At 33.6% G+C, this 27017-nt stretch overlaps 2 protein-coding genes across 2 annotated transcripts in view; one reads left to right on the top strand and one right to left on the bottom strand.

The window, feature by feature from the left end:
- Positions 1 to 16365, bottom strand: part of LOC113497922 (dihydropyrimidinase) — a 62632-nt gene extending 46267 nt beyond the window's left edge. The window contains exon 1 of the mRNA XM_026877728.1: positions 16155 to 16365. Within this exon, the coding sequence (XP_026733529.1) occupies positions 16155 to 16196 (42 nt within the window). The 5' untranslated portion in view covers positions 16197 to 16365. The remainder of the gene's footprint in view (positions 1 to 16154) is intronic.
- A 273-nt stretch (positions 16366 to 16638) lies between these two features.
- LOC113498286 (endothelin-converting enzyme homolog) overlaps positions 16639 to 27017 on the top strand; it is a 78786-nt gene continuing 68407 nt past the window's right edge. The window contains exon 1 of the mRNA XM_026878243.1: positions 16639 to 16922. Coding sequence (XP_026734044.1) covers positions 16890 to 16922 — 33 coding nt within the window. The 5' untranslated portion in view covers positions 16639 to 16889. The remainder of the gene's footprint in view (positions 16923 to 27017) is intronic.

The following is a 27017-nucleotide window of genomic DNA, read 5'->3' as shown; positions in this document are numbered from 1 at the left end:
TAAAAACGGTGAAGAAAAAGGTCGAGAAAAAACTAATCTGAGAACTTTTCATAAAATGCATAAAAACTCTGGCAGTAGGTTGCATATCACCTATAGGTAAAAAAGGATGGGAATAAACAATGAGAAGTTAAGGAGATACCATTAATGACACAGAAGATGTAAGAGGTACACTCCCCTGGGTATTCACACAGTAAAAAGAAAATGTACAGTATAATGGAAAAAGCGGTATTCGTCTTTCAAAAATGTCTACTTCAAGACATGATTGCAAAAGTATAGATGGCAGATACACTAAGAAAAAAACTGCGTAGCTAAGACAAAAACAATATCAGTGAAACCAAAATGATGGCATTAGACCAATGTATAAGACGATGTAATAAATGAAAGCCTGTACAAGAAAGAACAAGTCGACTATCAAGTTACCATAAATAAGTCGTCACAAACAAATAAATACGTTATACACCCTCCGATCGATACTCGGAAAACATTATTCATACAAAGTATACACCCACGTTATTAATATTTCTAAACCGGGAAGTAGACATACTTATAGATACTGCTATAGATTTTACACGCTACCCACTTTTTTATAAGGCGCTAATTGCATACCAATACTATCTATGAAGATTTCTTTTTTAGACCAGGTTTTTGCTACGCCATGATGGGGTTGGGGTTCTGGTCTTGCCAAAATCAGCTGGATACCTGTATTTTTATCGAGCATATCTCTATTTACCTGGTTTCTGTTCTAACGCAGAGAGCCTCGACAATTTTTCAACACATTAGCGGAGTCGCGAATAGTAATCTTCAAATGGATGAAAATGAATGTTTGTTTTGGACAAGTGACAGATGTGTCCTGTCATTTCAATACATTTGAACGTTACGAACAGCATAGATGCTCGGAGAAATGCAATTTGTCTACAGACCCTTAAGTATTCAGTGAAATTTGTCAAGATATTACCGATCGATGGAATCCTTTAAAAAATTCGTAATGGAATTTTGTTGGAGACATAAATTCGACCCCTCTTTGCTTGAGTCATAACGACAATCTACCCCTGCATTAGAGGGGACACGCAAAGCATTTTATATTATGGTAGATATGGCTGTGGCATTCCGTCTGATGTCTGAGACAATGTAAGAGTTCCGACGACTTTGTCCGTCTGAAGTCTGAAACTAATGGTTTGGATATCGAAAGCTGCTAGATAAAGAAATATGCTTGTCTGTTGGTACGAGTTTCTCTTTGATTTCACTTTTTTCATTTTGAATCAATACTAATATCTATACTAATCTATAAAGCTGAAGAGTTTGTTTGTTTGGTTGTTTGAACGCGCTAATCTCAGGAAAATTATTTTTGTGTTGAATAGACCATTCATCGAGGAAGGCTTTAGGCTATAAACCATCACGCTGCGACTAATAGGCGAGAAGTAACAATGGAAAATGTGAAAAAAACAGGGCAGGTATAAATCATAACTTATATCTTCTACCCACGGGGACGAAGTCGCGGGCAACAGCTAGTGTCAACATAAAGCATTTCAATCTTCTATTAGTAGTATTGCCACTGATAATCTCATTGTCATCTTTTTGACTTGTATTTCAAAATTTCTTTAATATTTTCTCCATATATACAGTACAGTATACAGTATATTTACGAAAATATCGGAGTTCATATACTTGTGACCTTTTGTGATATCAAAAATATATTCTTGAGCGTAATTTCGTCGGGTTTTCCCTGCTAACCTTGCGTGCACTCAAGTCGTTATGTCCAAAAAGAGGGTTAGATAAAACACAGGTAATTACTTTTGCAATTGATATATTTTAGGGTTTATTTAATACCTATAGGAATATGGAAAGTCTGATGTTTATGCAAATGCTATTCTGTCTGTCATCAGACTAGTTTATCAAATGCAAATTATTATTTTATTGAAATTGATATAATGATTGAGAGAGGTCTGGGCAGACACACACTAGGTACGTTACACTAAACAATTCAGATATTGTAAGTACCTGAATGCAAGAGTATTAAGGAAAGGGTTTTAGATTAGATTTTATCAAGTCAGACCATCGCGATTCTCCTGCTAGGGTAGCGGTATTGTCCGAAAAGGATACCAAGGCCCCTGTACACGAAGGGCAAAGGAAAGAACACGAGTGGATTTTAGTCGGTAAAATTAGCCATCCGAAAAAAATAGAAAAAAAAGCCTATCGCGATCCATTTTAGACACGGGTTTACCTATCCTACAAGTTGCATCCCAGCCGTTCAGTCCGCCCCAGCTACTGTTTTTACTCCCATTTATTTGAGAGATTATCTAAGTCGTTTCTATAGTCTTCCCCTGGTCTCCGGTATATGGGTAAGGTGAAGTACAAAGGTAATTTTATCCGGCCCATGACAAAAGAAAAAGTATAATTTAACCTATGGGTAAATATGCCTAGATCTGCTAATAGGTTGCTTAAAGTGGTTTTAATTATGTCGATTCTATAGTCTGTTTCTAAAATGTAAATAACCTAGGTAATAATTGAACTACATTTACACAAACTATTAGCAAAATTGTAGACACGCAGTTTACTTAACGTTTCCATAGCACGATTTTCTTTCAACCTTATTTTTATGGCTTTTTTTTCAAGGTCATCCAAAAAATAAAATTATAATAGGTGCCAGTTACTTTTTTATTATTATAAAATTTATGTAAAAGTTTGAAAGGGACTTTTTTCTATTCGATTCGCGTCCCAAAAAAGGTTAAGCTGACTGTGCATATTTTTTAGGACAAAAATCGTTTTGTGAGTCAGCGATTTTTAAATAACCAATATTATTGAAAGCTATCTTTCTTTGGTATTGGGACTTTACAAAACGACCTTGGTAAGTTGTTATGTTGCTAAATATGTTCAACAAAAGATTTGGCTTGTTAATTAAAAAAAAACTATTCCAGAATTACAAACAGGGATTTTCTAATTAACAGAAAAGGTAACGAATTTTGAATAGGTTATATACTAGGTAATTATACTAATTATTTTTGCTATAGAAAGCTGTCGTTAATAGCAATTAATATAAAAAACATTTCCGTCTCTAGAGGTCCACTTCTGGACATTAAGTAGGCTTTATTCAAAACCAGTATTTTTTATCAATACACATCTATGGAGATACACCAACATTGGAAAATCTATTGAAGACAAGTTTACATAAAAGATCTTAAAATAAATTCTTGGTTAATATAGCTAAAACAAGAACGTTTAAATCAATTTGGCAATTTATCGACAAGACATAAATCATAAAGAACGAAGCAGCGAGCTGTCCAGCCCTTAATAAACAAAGCTGTTTATTAGCAAGCCCATAATCCCCTGTATAAAGGCATGTCAATCAAGTTTTATCAAGTCACGGTGACTGCTAAAGGGCTAGGCTAACAAGCTACGTTAATCAACGCGTACTTCAGTGAAACGCACAGATAAACTCGCATCCGTTGATGTATTGATTTTGGCTGGACACTACACACTTGTACAGACACCCACACGACGCATGTTTTGGAATTAAATGCAGCTCTATTGGATTGTACTAAGGTTGGTTTTTAAGTGGTTTTATTTGGTAATATCGTGTTGTCTGTACGTCTGAATTTGGCGTTGAATAGGGAAATGGGAATTGCAATGGTTTATGTGGTTCCAGGAGTTAGACACTGTTTGTCTGCGTGTAATTTTTGTAGTTTATAGATTTTTAATTTCATGTTATATCTTAATAATACCAACCTCATCAGTTTGTAAATTCCGTATTGCTAGATCAAGACCTATGAAGAAGTCAGGTTTTCTGTAAAACAAACATCAATGACCATCCTTGTTTACATAATGGATATAATATTGCAAAGTTTTGTATATAATAATTCAGCAGTTATTTAAAAGCAAAGAATTGTCACATTTTTTGTGCCTAAAATATTTATTCAAGTACTACAAGCTTCAAACATATTTTTTAGTAACGGGAAGTTACATAATTTCTTTAAAATACCAAGAATCAGAACTGTATAGTTTTACGTTTATTATCCATATTTCAATGAAGACATTATAGATTGAAATACGACTAAATCTAAAAATAGCTGACCTGTAATACCAACACTCTGAATAAGTGAAGAATTGAACAGATTAATAATGCAAACGTGCATGTATGCCATGTATAGACACTAGCTGTTGCGGGCGACTACGTCCGAGGGGAATTTAACAAAAAAAATACTTTATTTTACTAAAATAAAAGTAGCCTAAGTTACTCCTTATTACATCAACTACTTGGAAATAAAAGTCCTGACAAGATTAGTACAGCGATTTCGGACATTAGCCGAAGGAAGCAGACAAACAAAATTGTAAAAAAAATATATTTTGATATATGTACCGTACATACGAGTATATTTATATGCATTTAGTAAAAACCGTTACTTCAATATTACAGAAATAGGTTATTTATTTATTACATTCGTTCATCGATATTGTGTTCAGCTGAGCCAAGCAGACATATATTTCCATTAATCTATTGACAAGAGATTTATCCAACGAATACATTAGAGGGAGCTCGCAGGAAATTGTTCCGGCCCCTAGTCCAGATATAAATATACCTGACTGAATATTTTAGTCTGTTTGTTCTTGAACTTGATTTTTATGAACACGATCATGGACTTTTTTGTCATTATTTTGTTGTAGATCTATATAAAAAGCGAGCATTTTTGTTACTTCGGAATCTTATTTGTCAGTAATAACCTACAATAGAATTATATCAACTAAAGCGTTTCTTTTAATGTTTATTTAAATTTAAATTACGACTTTATCTCAAAGTCTCTGTATTAATTAAAATGTCTTCTTTTTTGTTTCATAGTTGCTTTCGAGAATTTGATTTATTCTTTATTGCTCGCCAAATACATAATTAAATATAAAACAAAATGTATACTTTGTAGCTTGTGAATGTACCATTTATCTTCTCAAATAATTCTTATTTGAAAATTGGGTATGACCGAGGCGGTGACAACTCAATTTACAAACACGATTACAATTTAAAACTTGATAATTGTATCTCAGTTATTAAAGTTTAAATTTTAAAACGTCTAGTTTAAGGGTCTCTTTGTGTATGTGTGCATATAAATTGTATGTTTGTGAAACCCCCTGCGACACAAGCATTAAATTCCTTAGTGCGGGAGTCGTATATAAAAAAAGAAAAAAAAAAGTTAAAGAATCATATAAACCAGAAAAGTAACCCATCTTTAACAAAATAACTAAAACCAAAGCCATGAATAAAGTACAAAACTAGGAACGACAGTTATAGTTAAAAACAGTTGACAGTAACAGTTTCTTGCTCAAATACATTTCCTGATGTTTTAGTTAAAGTGAAAACGTGTAGTAAAATGCAACGGTTTACTTGAATGCGCTTGCGCTTTATGAACAAAGTAACAAACATGTTAGTAGAAAACAACTTCACGTGTTACTTAGAGCTGGTTTAGAATTTGAATATACTGCCAGTTGCTATATATTGCTATCGATTTTGGAATCCAGATTTCCTCAAGATGTCTTCATTCACCGTTATTGGTGTCGTAGAATAATTTAGAAATAACAAATCACTTGGAAACGTCACTTTAGTACAACTCCTGCGTTGGGATAGAATCTGCACGTTATGCATACAAATCCATGTATAAAACTATCAGTATGGTGCAATATCTCACTAAAGTTGCCGACGTCTTGAAAAGAGTAACGGTAGGTACCTACATAAAAAGCGATATATGGGATACAAAATTTATAATTAAGGTTCAAAAACCTATTAAGAAGTTATATGCATGTTCATTTAGTCGTAAAATGCCAGTTACAATGTGGCACCTATTAAATATTGTTCCCAACTGTGTTGGGGTCGGCTTCAGGTCTAACCAGATGCAGCTAAATAACAGTGTTCTACAAGGAGCAACTTAACTAACTAACTTTAACGACTGTCAAAGCTGTGTAAATAACTGTCGGGATCCACAATTCAACGAGCCATCCGAAAGACGGGGGAACTGGTCTTAATCCATCCACGGACTGACCGCATGAAGTTTAACCTAGTTGTCCATGTGTGTGTCGGAGGATTTGTGTTGAAGTTATTTACATATAACTCACCTGGAACTTATGGTGTTCTTAATACCAATGGAGCACCTTTAAGAGTTTCTCCGAATCTTCAAAATAATAAATCTAAATCTCCATATTATCTTATCAAAAAGACCTAGAAAACATTATCACTCAGCATTATGTTTAATGGGATATTATTGACAAGCAACATCTAAATCAGTTACAATTGAAAACAAATTGAAACTTTCCAAATAAAGTTATTTGTACGTTTACAACATAACTACCATTAGAATGACTTCATCTGTTCCATTATTATATTGTGGTCTATTATCATGTGTCTGACGTAACTTACCATGACCAACCTAACACAAAAGGTGGTTTATGACGCAATTTTACGCCACGTAAATTCTCATCTTTATTAAATAACTGTAGTTTAACATTTTCTATGTAGGGTCATACATTCAATCCCGTTATAGGACTTTAAGATAATTAATGATTTGAATTCTAGATAATGTTGTTGATAGAGTAGTCCCAAAATATAGTAATGTTTTGGAGTTAAATGAATTAATGGTATGGATTTTGATCAAAATAGATTCTGTCATTGTATGCTCTTAAAATGTTCCCATTTATGTCCATGTATGTTTGTATATGATTCACGTTATATATGCTATACTAGCTGTTGCCCGCGACTTCGTCCCCGTGGGTAGAAGATATAAGTTATACTTTATACCTGCCCTGTTTTTTTCACATTTTCCATTGTATTTTCGCTCCTATTAGTCGCAGCGTAATCCAGCCTTTCTCGATGAATGGTCTATTCAACACAAAAAGAATTTTTCAATGTAAAGACAAGCCACGCTTGGAATCACTAAAGTATTGGATAACTTGGAAAACTATTGGAATAATAGAAACCTTTTATAATTCTGCATTAAATTACTTAAATTTAAAGCAAGTTATTCTATATTCAATAACTGTTTTCAAGTTCCTTAAAAGCCATATTAAAACCATAAAATTAGAGGAACGGATGAACACTTTCCCATATTTGCTTGATGAGAAAATTTGACAAGTAGGCTAAAAAAACATGCCTGCAGACACCCAACGGAATGCGAATCGAAACCAATTTAGGTTTAATGAAACAAATCGAATCAAATTGCTAAATAAACTGTGATTTGGTCGTTTGCATGCTTGACTGTAATTAATTATGTTCCCAATGACCTTTTAGGCCAAACTATTATTGCTTTTTTGCACACAATTGAATGGAATAATGACAGTTTCATTAAAATTACGAAATTAATGGTCGATAAACTTTGATTCTTCTTAATTCTTTATTGGAAATAGGACTAGCATTAAGGGATCGAATCCTTTTGTGAGGATTTTCATTAAAAACATACGAGTACAAGTTTAAAGCACAAAAATATCTTAACCAGAACATTAAGAAGTAACCAGCAACCAGTTAAAAGCAGTAAGTAGGAGGAGTAGGATAAAGGTTGTCTTATTCGGGAAAAATCTGATCATTCTTTTAGTGCGGGGCGAAGATCTTTCCATCTTTCGAAAGAGATTCCCCTAGTGATGGTGTTCATTCCTAAATGAAATTATAGATAGAATTCAAGCTTACTTGCATTCATAAAAAAACAACGATGAAAACAATTACAGTTACCCTTAACTGAAAAGTAATTGGTATTAAGCGATATTTTATGAGAAACTGTGACAACTTAAGTGTGTATTGTGTTGCCCATGAGTCATTTTTATGCCATTATCCGATGAAAATGTTAGTAGTTTATAGTACAGTCGTTATTTACTACTTAAAACAATAAAAATGCTTGACATCGGTATTTTTGTTAACGTAAATATCCGATATTATGGTAAGGCTATCAAAACACAAACATTCGACGCCAGTCAAACCCGCATCGCGAAGGAAATACTTCAAATAACCGTTTACGTAATAAATACTGAGAATACTTGGGTTAAGAGCCCTTTCAGATATTTTCTGTAATGTTTAAGCTGTGTATACACTAAGATATTTATTGTGGACAAAATGTGAGCTGCTGCAATGTCTGCTGTGTCTTTACAATACTTCTTGAGAGATTCGTTTTCATAATCCATATTTAACCCTTGACGCAAAAGGAAGAGTGTTATATGTGTCTCATGTCGCTATGCCTGTCTGTCGCATGATTGAGCAATTTCAATTTAGTTATGTATTAAAGCTGATTTAAATGAGAGGGTTCTTAAACAAGTTTGACAATAATCGGTAGAACCATTAAAATTATTGGGGTGTGAAAGTTTTTCCTTTTGTTTCAAGGCAGACATATTGATTACACAGGCGCCTGCGCATCAACGATACGTCTAATCTGATTATTGTCCTAGTCACGGACAACATCAACAATACACACTTGGTATTAAAACCTTAGTATGTGGCCCTAAAGATAAATAGAGGAAAATGTTTCCTTAGTTGTCATTGTGTCTTTGCGAAAAGGATTTTACAAACAAAAAAAAATCATTTGGCTAAGTGTCGTGAACTGTAGCAATCTAAATACATCAACTTCACAGAAACACATTATGGATTTTCTTTGAAAGATCACACCGGCCCAGGTTACAACCGCGAGTTTTAATAAAGCACTAAGTTTAAACATTTTTAATGTACGCGTAAATCATTGTTTATGACCCTTTGTATGTGAGAAGGGGAGGATCCCCATACAGAATAAGAATAGCTTTTGTGGGAAAGAACCCATGGTTTCCACACAAGCGGATTTCATTTCTAACTTAACGTGATAAGGTTGGTAATTATTTGTCAGGTTGTATCGGAAACTGTCTTAGATATAGAAAACGAATGTACCGGACGTTGACGCCGTTAATTTCGCTAACTGTACTAGTTGGCTTTCGGTTTGAATATTTACATGTTAATTAGGTTGGTTTGGAATGGGGATATAGTGTGTCGGAAATGCAATGCGATACAACATCGCTTGATGTCAAGGTGAAGAATCACTGTTTTAAATAGAAAACCGACAAATGTGACTTGGACAATTACTAGGAGAGTTCTTACTATGAGGAAATATTAAGAGATAGTGGCATTTATTTGTTATTTTGTATAATTTATTCCAGGTTATCAATATAACATAAGCAAGCCTAATTAAAGTTTTTCGAATTTTTACTTAAACTGATGCTTTATAATGATACTTTTTGCCATCTTCTTACATTCTATGATTCTCTGTCAAGTTGAAGACACATTTCGTTTTTGACTCCGTTTGCGATAGTTTTTGAACTACTAGATTTTGAAATACTTATTTGTAATACCATAGTCGTTGGAATCTTAACACTTCTAGATTATTTTCCCGACTTACGGCATGGATCGTTCATAAGTTCTCGTGCAAAATAATGTCCTTCTATATGTATATTCTGAAAATTAATTCCAAATCGTGTTTGAGTGCTGTCGTTACATTATTTAGGTACTATGGTATACTCTACTACCCTATAAAAAGTTTCAAGGACTTTATGAGTACATGCAGTGGGACACTGTTACATTTCTTATGGCCAACAATCATTATTACGAACGGCGTTTCGTAAATCTAAACAATTTTTATTACCAACTCAATAATATTAACGTTTTTGGAATTATTCGTGAATGCTAGAAATCGTTTGAATTCCTCAAAAAATGGTTAGCTACATGTGGTAAACATGGTACGTTGTGAAAAGATTTGTGTGTTAGACTCTAGGTTCAAGTCTAACGTTAGGAATTTTTTAACAATGTGACTTCACATCATGCTTATACTATTTTTATTTATTTATTTAATATTTCTTAGACAGAAACATACCAGTTGTATATTATACTAGCATTTCGCCCGCGTCGAGGTCGGTTATATCGCGTTTCCAAGAGAACTCTTCAAAAGTCCGGGGAAAAAACGATCCTATGTTCTTTCTCAAGGTCAACTTTATCTCTGTACCAAATTTCATTAAAATCAGTTCAGTGGTTTAGACGTGAAAGCATAACAGACAGACAGACAGAGTTACTTTCGCATTTATAATATTAGTAGGGATTGTGCTTTCTTAATAATTCTTAGGTACCAAAAGACATGCTTAAGATCTGCTTAAGGGACCCAACCATCATGAGGAAAAACTGGGATTTAAATATCGGAATCTGATCTTGAAAACCTGCAGTGTTAGGGTGAGCGCCTTTAGACTATAGTAAAAATAAAGAACAAGTTTCGGTGACTTTCTTATAATGATGTTAGTCTAAAACTGTTTACTTTACCGAAGTTATAGTATCTTATATTTATGTAGGATGTAGCTAGCGTACCTATTAGCACTAGTTTGTAATCTAACGGTTTAATCGGCCTAACTGCTAAGAGTAATGACTTCATTACCGTAATACGTTAATAGAATACCCGTTTAAAATTATGTTAAGTCATATAAGTACATTCAATTAAAAATTTAATATAAAACACTACTTGTTAAGGTGAATTTTGAGAAATCCCATTTTAATATTGGCAATTGGAAACTTAAGAATCGAGATAGATTTAATTTGCTGTATAATTCGTCTCGTTAATAACAAGCAGCAAATGTCCCACTGCTGGGCATAGGCCTCGTCAACTTGAGGGAAGATATAGCATTGATCACCAATTCATCACGCTATACGCACCAAGGTATTTCAGATTCCAGTACCTAATTGGAATCTAGGTCTTTCTAATCCTCCTTTTAACGTATCTCTATTAAGCCAAAGAATAATTAAGAAACTACATATGTATAACTTTTATAGTCACATTAGTACTTGCCTACGTTGGTATCGACCCTGCGCCTCGTGAAGAAACATACATAATATATATAAAACCGCCAGACCACCCCGACATCATACTTTAATTAAGAGAAGTTTAATTACTAATTAGTGTCTCGTCTTTACTTTCCAGATCTATTGTCACACAGACAATTACATACATTTGGCTTTTATTAAAGAAACCTGCAATAGTAATAAACTTAAAGGCAAGCGCATAAGCAATGGCACTTAGAGTTAATAATGATTAATGTTTTAACTGTTGAGGTAGGTTATAAAAGACCTTTTACATGTAGTCATGCAGGCTTTGAACCTATTTTATAATTACTAGGTATACCTAATAAAGTAAAGAACGCGACACGCTATCGTTAAAAGAAAAGGCTTTATTTTATAACCTATTGCGTATTACTCAGCTTTCTTCGTGCTAGGCGTAATAAGTTTGTACTTAGCTAATAGTGTGACCACGGTTTTTGAGTTAATTTTCTTTACTAGAAAACATTAAAGAAACTCAGTCAGTCACTCATTAATTGGTGGATAGGGAATAAGAGTATATTGAATAATCTTAAATTCTCCTTGCCCTTAATTTTTTTGCGAGTCCCGCCCTTAGGAAATCAATCCTTGTGTGACGGATGGTTTCAAAAACAGCATGATGGAGCATTCACCAAATCGCTTTTGCTACGATGGGATTTAAACCGCAACACGTGTCGCACCGCGCACAGTGGGTTTGGTGTGATGACGGCAACCCCTGGGCTATGAGTGCGGTCAAATCATTATCTTACAATGCAGTATTCTAGAGTTGTAAAAAACGAAAGCTTTGTTACAGCTTTACGGTACAGGACAGTATGGTACCACGTAGCAATGTTAGATCAACTTTTTGTAGTATGTTGGAAAATCAAAATGGTTCAACTGAGAAGAATTATAGAAAAACTTTTCGCTCGCGGTTTCGCCCGCGTCGTGGTCGGTTATATCGCGTTTCCAAGAGAACTCTTCAAAAGTCCGAGAAATAAACTATCCTATATTCTTTCTCAAGGTCAAAGTTATATCTGTACCAAATTTTATTAAAATAAGTTCAGTGGTTTAGACGTGAAAGCGTTACAGACAGACAGACAAAGTTACTTTCGCAATTATAATATTAGTAGGGATAAACATATCAACAGAATGTACAGTTTGAAGAATAAGTTAAGAGAGACTGTCTATACTTTCACAGTGATTAGAAACTTAGTAAATACGCATTGCAGAGTTTCTGTACCTACCAAAAACCCGAAGAAGCCCGTAGAAAATAAACTAAGCTATAGCTTAAACTCAACTGATTCGGGTTAGAAAATATCGTGAGCAAAATTGGATGCCAAATATTCGAGATAAAGTGTTAATATCAGATTCTAGATAAAAATCTGTAATCGCCAACCCGTACTTAGGATCTAACGTGGTGATGATTTCTCAAACCTGTCCTATATAACCTGTGGCTAGCAGAAGAACTTTTATAGGCGAATGTTATTATACATATTATTGATAGAAAAAGCCTAGCCGAATAAGAAACTAATGGCATAAATACTAGGTGTGACTAACTCAACAGTTACCTTGAAAAATGCAGCGGAAAAGCAGAAAAACAGTCAACAAAAGCCAGCTTATCGTTGTAATAGCATTCCTTAATGGTGCTTACGATATCGTTTGCAATTGTGCATATTTACGAATCACTTTCATTGTTCAAAAACAACAAATAAACTAGTACTCGTGTTATGATTGGAGATAAGTAAGCGTTACTCAGCGAACGATTAGATTTCGAGTGATTATGTTGCGATTATAATTGCATTTGAAAGTTCTTGCCTATTACAATGAAAAAAGGTCAATAATCCCAGCCTATATATGTCCCACAGCTGGGCAAAAGCCTCTTTCCCTATAGGGAAGGTTTGAGTATTGATCACTACGCTGGCTTACAGCGGGTTCGTAATTTCAGACTCCTACAGTAGGTTCCTGCTTCCTAGGTTTTCTCTCAGGTAGAAAGCCTCCAAGCCATATTAAAATCGTAAAACGTTGCTTGAATAACTATAACTGAACAATTAATAATGAAATTACTATATTATGATGAAAAACATTGATTTTTAGCTGTAATAGCACGTAAAACCTTGCTGTGTCTCATCTGTTTTAGGTGAGAAACGAGGATAAATTTGCCACAATTCCCCAAGTGATTAAGTCTTGTGTGCGTATGTGTGAAATTCTGATGTTTGGTTAATTTACTATCTCCACGTAATTTATTTATACAGAATTCTTTACAACTGTTTCCAAAAGATCATAAGGTGTATTTATTACCATCTTATTTTGTGACGTACGTACATGATTTCAAAAAAACAAGACGGGATTCGTACCCAAAACCTTTATCTTGGCAGTCTAGAACGATCATACCACCATTCTATCATTGCCATCATCATCACCATCTTAATCTATCATTATTAGGTTGTTCATCTTAAAAGACTGCGATTTCAATCTCTACAAACAGTTTTAACAGATGTGCCTTGAGTTCACAGCATCATTTAAAACGACGCAGTTACAGTACTATTATGTCACCCATAGTAATTTAGTGTAGGCAGACTTTATTCATTAAGCATACAATTAAATTACATTAAAATAAAAGCGAGGTCAGTTTACATAAATACCAAGTATTTCAATAACACGACACTTCCTTAAGTGACTTTCGAAAGTGTCAATTGGTCTTCATTTGACAGTGATAGACAGCATGACACTTTAAGGTGATTTTGGACTAAGTGTCGTTTTCAAATATGGCTCTTACTGCTGTAAATCTAATTTTTATTATTCGTAGAGATGGCGATATATTTCCATCTTTTTCTCTCTGACTAGAAGTTTATTACACCATAATATATCATCAATGTTCTGTATATGACGGTCTGTTAATTCCAATGGTTAAGTATGGTATCTTAGAAGTTAGCTGTGAAACATGGTTCAACGGACTTAACTACGAAATTAACAGTTAGCTGGAATATTATATGGTTTACGTATAAAGTTTTTTATTTTATTTAAATTAATTAACTAAGGTAACTATGGTGGCAAGTTTGAAGTAAAATTTATTATTAGGTAAATGACGTATGGCGTCCAATATTATTAGGAAAACTGTCTGTCGTATATTTTTTAGTCAAATATCTATTTGTTGATATTATTTATAGGTAGCAACGGTTTGACGATTCGATTAATTCTAATTAAAACATTAATTCTTGCAAGACTATGGGTGAATTGGTACAATACACAATTCAAAAATTATGTCTCATTACACCAAAAAGCAATCGAGGAAACGCACCCATTTAAGTAAATTAAAAAATTAAAGACCACCATTTACCATAATTCAAGTCCAAAAAATAATGGCGTCTACAATTAATTTATTACAAAAGGGGCTTGCGGTAGTCCAGTTTAAAATGGCCGCCAGAAAACCGTTGATGGCTGAGGTGTTCGAAAATTAAGACGCTAACGAAATTAACCTTGAATTAAAACAGTTGTTACCGCGCATTGTAAGTTTTTGTTTCCATTTGTGAATAGGTATTGTAGAAGTGTATTATGATAATTATGAACTAAGATATAGCTAATAAGTAGAATAAAAAAGAGATAGGTATAATATAAATGGTGTTTAAAAAACTGGAAATCTCATTCTTATCTATAGGATGATGAACTAATACTTAGAGACAATATTTATAGCATTTTTTCGGAGGTTTAAACTTATTCAGGTTTTATACACTACCTGTAAAATCACTCGGGTTTTCCTGCCAGGATTTTCCCAATAGGGCGTGGTTGTAATTTATAACAGAGAATGGACACACCCTTATTGGTACATATTATTATTCTACATATTTGTATTGGACATGAAATTCAGCCGTTTTTTTTTGTCAATGAACATAATTTTTTCAATAGTAAATAACACTTAACCACACGTCGACTACTATAGAATCAACCCGGCTTCATTGCATAAATGCTTAGAAAAAGGTTAAAAGAAATTGTACGATAAACATTGTATGTTCATATTACTAGGTATAGTCATAGGGGTTAAAGAAACTAATTATAGGTAAGCAAAAGTACGGTCTCGCGGCTAACATAGGAAAGTCACACCCTAATAATTGAGCTGTTCTAAACGATCATACATTTAATAACTATGTACGTGTGCAACAGGCACTTCTGTTTTAAAAATGTATTCGTTATGCAGCAATTATCTGTGAATAATATAAGTATTAAATGTCTAACAAAGTAATAAAACCTAAATTTGTAAAAAAAAAACGAAAGTATAATGAGCACAGTAAGTAAGTACCATAGAATCGTATTGACAACTTAAATATGTTTGTTTTATGAAATAAACAGGACGTATGTAGGTATTAACTATTAAATAATAGCAAGATTTTTTGTCCTAGCTCAAAATATATCAACATTTTATTGTAAAACACATCTGCAGTTGAAAGATCGCTCTGCCGTGTCACATCCTTTTATCCCAAATCCCGTGTCAACTGCGCATGTCACGTAAGTATTGCCAACCGAACGCGAGAGGTCCCTAGAAACTCAAAGGGCTGTAATGGGGTCATTCACCGGGACCAAGGCTGCAACATAACAAAATGACGTGCTATTTTTTTTTAAGAATTGCGTGACTCGGAATTTATTGTTTAGATTTTTATCTAACGCTTTATTTGACTTAGGTATAAGTAGTTGTATGTATTTAGGAACATAAAAAGAATTGCTAGGCATTGTTGTTATCACTCGGTCTACTTTTGACAAATAGAGGGGAAAAAAACAAAAGATTTTCATACAATACCGCAAATTACCTACCTAATTACGTATTCTTTTACATACCTACCGGTAAATTTTAATATTTAAATTGTTAATTTTTACTACCGAGTACGGACATTCAAGTTTAAAGTACTGAAGTACGATAAAAATAGTAAAAACATTCGAACGATAATCGTCTTATCGCTGCAATAACTATTTGTGGCCGAAACGTGGGTAAAGTGATTTTTCTCCGACCTACATAGGTATTTATCTAACACAATAAGAAGCGATTTCCATAAAAGTTACATAAAATCAAAGATATAAACATAAACTAGATTAAATTATGCAACTGTCAATAGAAACACGTTTTAAATGTGACTTCATTTTCGCAATAATTGCCGGCAACCTATTCGTAACAGAAAATTAGGTCATTCTATTCCAAAGCGTGGATTTTGGCAAAAGATTTTGTGTTCTAGTAATTTAGAAATGTAGCAAATAGAAACACAGCATCCATGAACACATTTTCACACATAAAAGTGCGTTAATTATTTTCAAATACGAATTTACGCGAAAACAACAGGTGCGTTCCGAAATTTCTTACCTGCAGGTGTATCGGGACTTTTTTGACTGGTGCGTTGGTCATTTTCACAAAATCCAGACACTATACACTAACACAAAGTTTATTTATAAAACTGGTGTAGGCGGAACCGCGATTATAAATTTCGCAATTCTGGCACGTTCTAGCCGGCGCTACGGATACAATACACTATCGACAAATGCCTACTGATTATTTTCATTGAGTTTACTACGATCCCCTCCATTGCGCATGTGTAAAAATCGCCCTTCGCTTTGGTTGGCTGATACAACTTTAGTAAAGCCATTGAGTACGCGTCGTCATAGTTCACTTTAAAAAACAAAGATGGCGCTGTGAAATGTCTTCCTATGGAGTTTCTTATTGTTATTGTTTTATTTTAAAAGAGTAATAATTATATTCGCTTTATTGATTGGTAACATAATTTATAATGTCATTTATCGTCAGTAAAATAATTATAAATTATCAACATTAATCACGAGTAGCAAACAAAGAGGACGCTCAGTTCACTAAAATTTGTTGTTTAACTCGTTTTCACGATTGTAGATGGCGCTCTTGGCATAAAAGCACAGCCGATCATTACATGAAGCCAGATAGTCGCAACCAAAACATTCAATCGAACCATGAGTCGGGCGCCAGTATTATTTCGCGCCCGAATAATTCGCGGTTATTAGAAAATAAATATTTTTTCTCAAGAACTCAATGTGGTGTGAAGTGTTTTTGTAAGTGGAATTATTTGGACCCATGCCCACGCTACACCTGAAGCCGGGAATTACGGTAAATATTATTACGTTCCCGAAAATTAGAGCATATTTTTAAGCTTTGTCGTATAAATAGCCGTGATTTTGAGTTTAGTTAAAAATATACTGAATACGACGTCTTAACTGAGAAGACTGACAACATGTGTGGAATACAGGCAGTTTAATTTAAGTTTAATATTTTTGTGACTGTCACTGGCGTTTTACTTGCTTACGTGCTTTTTTTTGCGATTCGGGTCTTGAAGGTCGATAAAAAATAATACTCTGTGGTTCTTTCGTCGGCTGAATAAATTATTTGAAATATTAATATCTATTTATTAGATTATTTACTTTTGTATCGTAGTTTTTTTTTCGTAATTGTGACAAAGAAAGTGTAATATTGATTTGTCACAGCTTGTGAGAAATCCATTCAACGATTGTGGTCAAAAAATATTTTCTCAACAAAAAACTACTAAAATAACAACGTAAAAAAATGTAGTTTTAGAAATTGCTAAAAAATACCTTTAAAGTGAGTTCTTCATAATTAAGTATTGTAATTATAATTTGATTTGCATAATAAATAAAAAATCTGCATGTTAAATCCCCGTTCTTCCAAATTTGATCCTTGCCACCTGTTTCAAAGCTAGATAAATGTAACTTGACTGTCATTCATTGGCTGGTAATCAAACTAAATTGAGATTGATGGATAGAGGCGCCACCGTCGCAATTTTATTCCGAAATTGTGTTAGGGGACTCGAATATAATAAAATTTCAACAATTAATTACGATATTTTATACATTAAAAATTTAAAATTAATACCTTTGACTTAAAATGCTACGCCATTTCGTAAATAATTTTAACAGCCTATATTAAAAAAAAATCTGCATAAAAAATATAAGTTAAATATTAAACTGTCACTAAAATGGTATTTTTAATGACTGTGTCAATGATTCATTGTTCTCGATAAAGCGAAACCAAAATGGGATAGTTAACAGCAAATTGATAAATACATATAATTCAAGTTTCCTGTTTGATAGATAAAAATTGTTCATAAGTGATTACCCAAATTATTTTTAGGTATCCACCACAACAATAATAACGCAGAAAATCCTTTCTTTAACAGTCATTTAATTTTTAACTTCATACACATAAAAATACATGGAATTATCAACAATTAACACACAAAACGGGGCCCATAATAAACACTAAGAATAATTAATTATTAATCTTTAACAGAATGTGAAGAATTTAAATTTATTTTTGATTTTCGGTATTTTTTGCTGGTCTGTAGACAACAGCACGTATTAAATTAAGGAATCCATTTTATAAAGCAAAAAATACCGATTATGAATCTTTGCACAAATATTCTTCGAGGGATTAGAATCAACATAGGGTATGTTATAATCAATTTCAAAAAAAGGATTATGCTTATCGGGCGTAGCTGCGGGCGACCGCTACTAATAATATTAAATATTGTAAGGCTAGACGCTAGTAACAAAAACAAAAATGGCCTCTAAACAAACACTTTATAAGAACGGAACCTTCCTGATAATGTTATCTGTTTATTTACATATCATTCTAATGGACACAGCTTCCATTTTTATATTTTTTATCTCTCCTATCATGGTCATAGATAAACATTTCTATAGCTAATATAATGTTTGTTTCATTCACTCACCTTTTAAAATCACGCGCAAAAAGATATGGATTGGTCGCACATGGATAGGCCCAAAAAATATTACTATCCTCTCTGTTGCAATTATTAATTTCGCCTCTTTTGTACAAAATCAAAGGCAATACAAGTTACAAAGCTAGAGCGCTGTAATTATTTTTTTTATATTTTTCATAAATTAATTTTATTTGATTAAGAAAATATTGTTACTCCTCCAAATGGGTTTAAATTGTTTGTTATGTTCAATGTAACTGTTTTTTTAAGCCGTACCAATTAAAATAGATAAATAAAGCGTTACTGACAAGTCAAAGTCGCGTCACTCGTCGAGAAATAATGTTATACTCATAGTAATACCAGCATATACGCCCCACAGCTGGCCACTGACCTCTTCTTGTATATCTCGGTTTGATTTCAGATTAAAATATTTGGAATCCGGATTTCCTCACGATGTTCTTCTCATTTTTCATTGTGTCAATAGTGCCTTAGATTAATTAAGATCGTTTACCTTACGTTACCTGCGTTTGGATCGAAACCTTACCTCTTGCATACGAATCCATGTATAAAAGCAAGGTCACTATTTCCAAACATTATTCCTTACTAATACTATAAATGTGAAACTGTGGATGTTTGGATGATTGTTACTCAATCACGCAAAAACGGCTGAACGGATTTGGATGAAATTTGCCATGCATATAGCCATCGACATGGAAAAGAACATAGGCTACTTTTTATCCCGATTTTTGAAATAGTTCCCGAGGGAAAATTGAAAAGGAGTGTAAGAGCTATAAGATCACTAAGGGGATGTATTCACATGGAAACGGGGACCACCGAACAATAAATTGAAGTCCACGCAGACGAAATCGCGGGCAAAAGCTAGTTAATATACACGTGCCTACGTTAATACGATAAAACAAAAACACATCTGCAAACATTCACACCTGACAGCACCCGGAATTTTTCTAACAAAATAGCAATAAAAAGGGGAATAACAGTTGAATATCAAAGGAATAAAATTCGAAGCACGAAAGTCGTTAACAGTAATTTGAGTAAACAGTAACTTTCAGAGTTTTACGAGCTGAACAACATTAACATAGCGAACCATGACCTTGGAACAAAGGATCAATATTCCGCACGCATGTTATGTTTAATCGATAAGTTCTGTACCATGTAAATTGAGGGCTTTGGATTTGTTCAGTGACACGAGAATTATTAGATTGTATGGAATATTTTGTATGTTAGATACGGAATATTTTGAAAGTTTCGTAGGAAATATAGGAAGATGTTCTTTGATCAAATTGTGAGGATGGAAAAATAGGATTTGATAAAAAAGGAAAAACTTCTCTAAGACCTTATATAATACGAATGTATGAATAAAAATCGTAATAAGGGACTTTAGTTTTTTTGGCAAAACCGATCCTTCCAACTGACATGAAAACTGAAGCATTATACAAGCATAAAAATCAAAAAGGATTCCTTGTTAATATTTTACAGGCACTTCCGGCACTTTGAAGACTCTAGTTGCGCCTTACCAAATCAACACCATATTCCATTTCATTACTGAACAAAATAACAGACAAGAAAGTCAATAACATACTCACTTAAAAGTAAACCTACCTCTCTTAGACCCTACACACAAGAGGAAAATTAAGTATTCAAAATTCGCGAATTTCTGTCTGAACACATAGATGTTTACATAACAACTGAATAGATACTCTTGGTACGTCCGATTTAACCTCTAGACATTAATAATTCCCATCTATTGATATCATAATTTCTTTGTGTAGAACGTAAACCGTAGAATTTTCCTGCGTATCAAATAACTAGCTGTTGCTCGCGACTTCGTCCGCGTGGTTAGGATATAAGTCATGATTTATACCTGCCCTGTTTTTTCCTACATTTTCCATTTTATCTTCGCTCCTGTTAGTCGTAGCATGATGGTATATAGCCTAAAACCTTCCTCGGTGACAGGTCCTTTCACCACAAAAATAATTTTTCAATTTGAACCAGTAGTTAATGAGATTAGCGCGTTCAAACAAACTCTTCAGCTTTATATATTAGTACCTATAGATATGATATCATTTTTTCTGAGTAAGTACACTAAGTACCTATATAAATTAAAACTCTTTGCTCAATAAAATAAATGATTAACATAGGAACAATAAGCACGTGGCAGCCACTCCCGTGCGTTAAAGAATTCATTATTATAATTATAGTCTAATTAATTAAACCTTGTTTTTTGAAACTAATTGTTTGAAAGTTTATTCACCATTAATATGAATAAACCAATCCTGTGTTTTGAATTTACAGTTGACCTACCTCTTATTCCACAACAAAATCTAGTGTAACGAAAATGGTAGTTAGGTAAGACTTTGTAGTTGTAGTCTCAACGTATTCCGCTGTCTGATCCCACCACACAGTTATCTAGGATTTATTATATTCCTGGGCAAAACTGCTTGAAATAACTCTCTGTTTAACACTCACAACTTAATAATATAATAAACAGGTATTTGTATCCAAGCGTTGTCCCAATTTATCTTTTTACTCTTTCAGTAAACACCAGTTTATAGTTTCACGATATACAGTATAGACGTTTTACATGTGTAAGAATACTATCTATTAAAGATGTAGGAAGTCAACAAGACCTAAGCTCTTAAGCGAATAATAACGATAGTTCTTTTTCTTTCTTTAACCTTAGCATTTTTCTAATAGATTTAGTTCAGTCTGAAAAGTTTAACGAAAAAGCATATATACACATATAGACCACACTGCGGTGGTTCAATCCCGGTGATAACATGGCAAATTAATAACAATCCCTTGAAGACACTTCTCACACAAACATTGTTACTAAAATCCGATCTGGAAGCAAACAGAAATCCATCATTGGCAATCTGAGCAATCTTGGCAATCTCGCTCCGATTGGTTCAATTAGCTGGTCTGTGTGTCCCAGGAAATGGCGAGTTGGTCACTAGAATATGCTAATCCTACTAGATGTGGATCATGGATAAGGAAGGTAAGAGTTGAAGATATCTGGGTATTGGTTTCCTTATGGAGACAAATAATTGTAAAGGATGTGGAAGATTAACAAAATTTGGAAAAATAATTAATACATTTAAAAGGATTGTGATCCACTTCAATCATTTAAAAAATGTGTTTTGAATTTTTTAATGCGAGATACTAAATTTGGAATTTTCCAAAAGTAGTTAATTATCTTCAATGGATATTTTATTATAAAAAAAAAACACAGATGAGATAATTTAACATACCTCATTTTGATTACCAACAAACGTAAATAATATTACAAATATTAGAAATCCTTAATTTTAAGTGGTTTTGGAGTATTTTTTATAAGAATTTAGGCTTACCTGAACCACAGCCTGAACTAAACAATTTCGACGAAATACCAGAAATTAAGATAGAAAATCTTAAAGAAGTTTTCCCTACTCTGATTCAAAGTTGTTAATAATAATTCTGTTCATAAAAATATGATTAGATTAAGTAAAAGCCAAGTGCGAGACGGAGTCGCGATATTGAGGGTTCCGTACAAATAAGGTAAGGAAATAACAAAATTACAGAATTGGTCGCCAATCAAATTTAGCCATACTATTGCTTACCTCGGACATAGACTGCAAAGCCTTATTAAATGAGTCCCGTTTTACCCTTAGGCTTTGGAACCCTAAATAATAAAAATAATGAAGAAACCGGTTATACTATCGAATCTTAATACACAAAAATAATGGTTAATTGTTAATGGTGTTTCCAGATACGCCAATATCTTCAGCTAAATACCGTTTTAGATTAACCTCAGCTAAAATGGCAGTAATAAATGGGTAACCATTATGAATATTCCATTTGGCTCAGTCTAGTATTGATTGGCGTTATCGTGCATAATCTATATTGGAAAAAGCTCTCAATATCAATTGATTTCGCATAAATTCTGTTTATATATACTTAACGCGTTTGTTTGGTACATTTTTCGTATGAATGATGTTGCGAATTCAGAATCTGAGGTCAAAATCATTGAAGCTAAGGATCCTGGTGTTTATGTGAGTATATAAATATTAGCTAATGTTATTTTTCCACGGTTTCATTCACGAGACATAATGACATAATAATCGCTCCCTAAAAATAATAATTGTATCTCATGATGCTCAATTCTCTGATGCATTGGACTAAGCTAAATTAACATTTCATAATTAAAAAAGGAAAATCACGCAGATATTTTGTTCAAAACTTGTGCCAAAAAAATATATACTACCCAAATTCACTTTTCCACGTGAACGAAATGACTGAGATAGTTAGAAGATAAGATCGAACATGTTTATCCTAAAATACAGACAAATCTAAAACCTTCCTAGCATACCCAACCAAACCTAAGTATAAAAGCTGTTATTTATCAACGTAAAAGTTTACCCAAAGATAAAACAGACATCGATCCCCATGATACTATATTCAAAGCCATTAGTTGGTACGTCAATAAACTACTCATGCCCTATTAGTTCATTGCAATACAGTTCATACTATATTGACAGTGGCATTACAAAAGTCAAGGGAAATCGATATTTTTGCTTTCGACCTTCTATTCTTCAGCTGTGGACGTTGTGGTTAGTTTATTAATGTTTGAAGATAATAAATTTATATATGTGATGGTTTATTTGAAGAATTTGCTGGTTGGTTTCATTAGGTATTTTTTTACGGATTTTATGTATGTAATTCTAGCTTCCTGGACGACGAAAAAATTTTGCTCTTGACTTGGCTCGTTTCTTTACTTAGTTTGCAAATCAACATTTTGACTTTGACTTCGAGTTTCTTAAATAGGGACCCGAAAATACGGCGAAACGGTTCCAGTAAAGGTTGGATCGGCAGTATTTGCCTAGCCCTCGAATTGGTAGAAGATGGTACATATAGGTTTCTTGGTTCTTCCGGACTAGAAGAAGTGTAATTCTCCTTTTTGGTATATAAGAGGAATTCTCATAGACACCCACTCCTTCTGGAGAGGGAGCGGATAGCATCAGACTCTTACTGGCTATTAGATATTACGAGATAATCTTCAAAGTCACCCATCAAGGGAAGAATCGGATAGTGTCAGACTCTTACTGACTTAACCTAAAACTCCGTGCTAAGTCATCCGTTCTTCGATGTCAGAGCATACGTTCCAGCACTTCATGAGTAAGCGCCTCAGCTACCAATCCTCTGTTAATATTAAGTTTCAGTGGGAGTTGGCTCTTGAATTAGATTTAAACGACAAAAATACTTAAACGCCTTGAGAAGCACGAATCGATGAGACAAAAATAAAATATTAACTGGGTGCTACATTATTTATGTTTCTGCATTGCAGTGCAATTGAAAAGCAATACTGAAGTTTATGTCCAATAATCAGACTTATAGTGCATCGAAACTTATTTACGTTTGACATAAAATAATTTTAAATTCGTTTGCTAATAACAAAATTAATGGCGGAATACCATGCGAATTAATTTTACCTAGTATTCGATCTTTCTTTTTTTATTTTACTTTGGCTTATCTGACACTAGACTTTATAGTAATATGATACTTAATTCTTATGCCCGGATAGACTAGTTACGTCGACGCCTGAAACTAGTCGGGTGATTTTTTAACTATTAAATTGAGTAAACCGTTATAAAAATATGAATTCGTCCCAAGAAAATTATTAAAATAATATGGTACTTCCTTTTAATTTCGCCTTCCTTCTTTCATATTTTTTCCTTCGAATGGCTTCATGGCTCCAACTAATCCCATGCATTTAATTACACAAAAATCTTTCAGTTTTAATTCACATATTCAGAAAGATATCCACAATACGTTCCCATTCAACATTTTAAATCGATTCTTCAACTCAACACTTTTCAGTTAGATTCTCAGAAAGTAGAAAATTGGTTTTCCTATTGAATTCGTAAGTCGTTTAAGATAAAATTACTTGTGAAACTGCGGAGTTCGTAAATTCTTCTTTTCATTAGGCACGTTGTCTGGGTAAATATTTGTTGAGTTGCAAAGTGATTTTGGAGTTTTTGACAAAGATTATTGTGATAGGATGTCCTAAATTCGATTTTTCTCTCAAAAAATCTGTGCCTGTTAAGAATTTAGCTAAGTACCTTAAAACAGCTTATTTTTTTGGGCTTTTACCAAAAATCGATTATTAGAAATTTTTGGAATCATCATCATCAACCAATACTGGTCCAAACGGGAAATAGGCCATAAGGCCTATTGAGCCGAATAATCTTCCTTTAAAGACCAAGAAATGTCACTGGCCGTCAATTTCTTAGATTTAAAAAAATCTCATAAAATGCAAATTTTGCTTTTATTTCATTTGCTTTGAATGCCTTTGATGCACCAGTTATTTTTTGTAACCCCGATTTTTATGTGTATTTTTTGTCTTTAAACCAACAACAGAAATGCAGCACCTGTCCTCCAGATTGGTGCCAGTCCTTTTATGTACACCTACCTACCTTAAAACTTTAAGTAAATAGGTAGCTACATACTTTATCTCTATAACTAAGACCACAGCCCCACATCCCTATCAATTAATAGAATCTCTTTCACAAACTTCCATTCCATTTAACTATTGATTGTGGCCCCAATAGCTTATCAATTACAAGTAATTTATGGGATCGTATCGTTCAAGTTCGAGGTCGGCATTCCTTTGGCTTCGTTTTCGTACTGAAACCCCATAGTTTCCGTCGAGTTAGCTGAGAAAACAATCACCTAATATATTTCAGTTTGAGAATTAGTATATGTGTTGTTACGTAATACATATATATATACATTACATTTATTTTTTCGATGTTTTTAATTATCATCGCAATGTTTTGTTGTGAGTATAAGATGATTTTGACATTTTCCCACGTTTTTATACACTCACTTTCTTGTTTGTCGTTCCGGTTGAATTTTTGTAACTAAATTTTGAGACACTTCCCGATAAGCTAGCAGGCTGAAATTTCTGGGTAGCATCAAACCTGATGAGAATGCATTTACAACTATGGAAACGGCTGTACCTACCTATTTTTATAAAATTTTAATGGAATGACATTTCAAAACGTGGGTATTTAGATTTTCTTAATCTATTAATTTCTGGTTTCTCGTAAATCAGCTCAAGTCTCTGTTAATCTTCTACTAAGTTACAGTTACGACAGTCAATTAAGAACCTCTTTTAATAAACTTTCGTACAAGTTTCGTAAGTACGGTAATATAAAACCTCATATTTATAATACCTACTTAAGTACCTACATAAAAAACATTTTACACATGTAAACATTAATGACACCTATAATGTTTTTATCTAGAATAACACTAATGATTACGAAGAAATCTATGTTAGGATCTGACCTTGCATTCTTTAATTACCATTTAAATAGCTTATAACATCGACATCCAACTAATTGAGTTTTTCCTTTTCATGCAAACGTATTAATCCATTGTTAAAATACAAAACAAGGCGTGTACTATGAGCTTCTGAAACCGGGCCGTCTTCTTTGTGTGAGCAGGATAGAGCTCTACATACTACATAGAGTCGTCTCGCTTACTCCTTACTTGAACAGTTGATAAGGAATGCGCTTGCTGAGCCACAGACTATATAGTCCTATATTTGCACCCATTTTATAATGACAATGCTCTATTGTAGTCTCGCATGGACCTATAAAGTTTATGTGCTGTATAATTCATGTTTTAAATGAAACATGCACTGTACTGCATCGATCTTCGTTAAGCAGCAACAAGTTTCGAAAAGCTGGCCTTAGTAAGGTAAGAGTGAAAAAGGCATGGTGTGATTTTGCCGCTATCATAAAAAATGATAATGATAATGATAAATAAATGCGGACAACATCACATACATTGTTCTGAACCCAAAGTAAGTTGTCAAAGCACTTGTGTCATGGAATTCAGATACAACGAAGGTACCACAAACACCCAGACCCGAGACAATGTAGAAATGTGATTTTTTACATTGACCCGACCGGGGATCGAACCCGGGACCTCAGAGTTAGCAACACCTTGAAACCGGTGCGTACGCCACTCGACCACGGAGGTCGTCAAAATATGGAACAACTGTTGATGTAGACGAAAATTTAATAGGTGACCAATTTTCTTGCAAACCTGTCTTATCACTATACTAGCCTTAGTAGCCTTTTCCCAACTATGTTGAGGTCGGCTTCCAGTCTAGTCTAGTTTTGCAAGGAAAGATTGCCTATCTGATCTCCTCAACCCAATTTCTTGGGCAACACGATATCCATTAGTTAGACTGGTTGTCAGACTTTCCAGCTTCTGACTAGATACCTGTGACAAAAATGACAAAAATGGTCACCCATATACGGAGCTATCGCGTCAAGCGAAACTTAACCTATGATCAAACCCCTTATACAGTTATAGCTTAGCATATTTTTTAGAAAATTTCTAGTTCACGAGACTTTAATAACGACTATTAAGAAAAATCTATAACTAACAGAATCAAT

This window comes from Trichoplusia ni, chromosome 10, assembly GCF_003590095.1.
Source record: "Trichoplusia ni isolate ovarian cell line Hi5 chromosome 10, tn1, whole genome shotgun sequence".
NCBI lineage: Eukaryota > Metazoa > Arthropoda > Insecta > Lepidoptera > Noctuidae > Trichoplusia > Trichoplusia ni.
The sequence above is the reverse complement of the archived record's forward strand: the minus strand, read 5'-3'. Positions and strand labels throughout refer to the sequence as shown.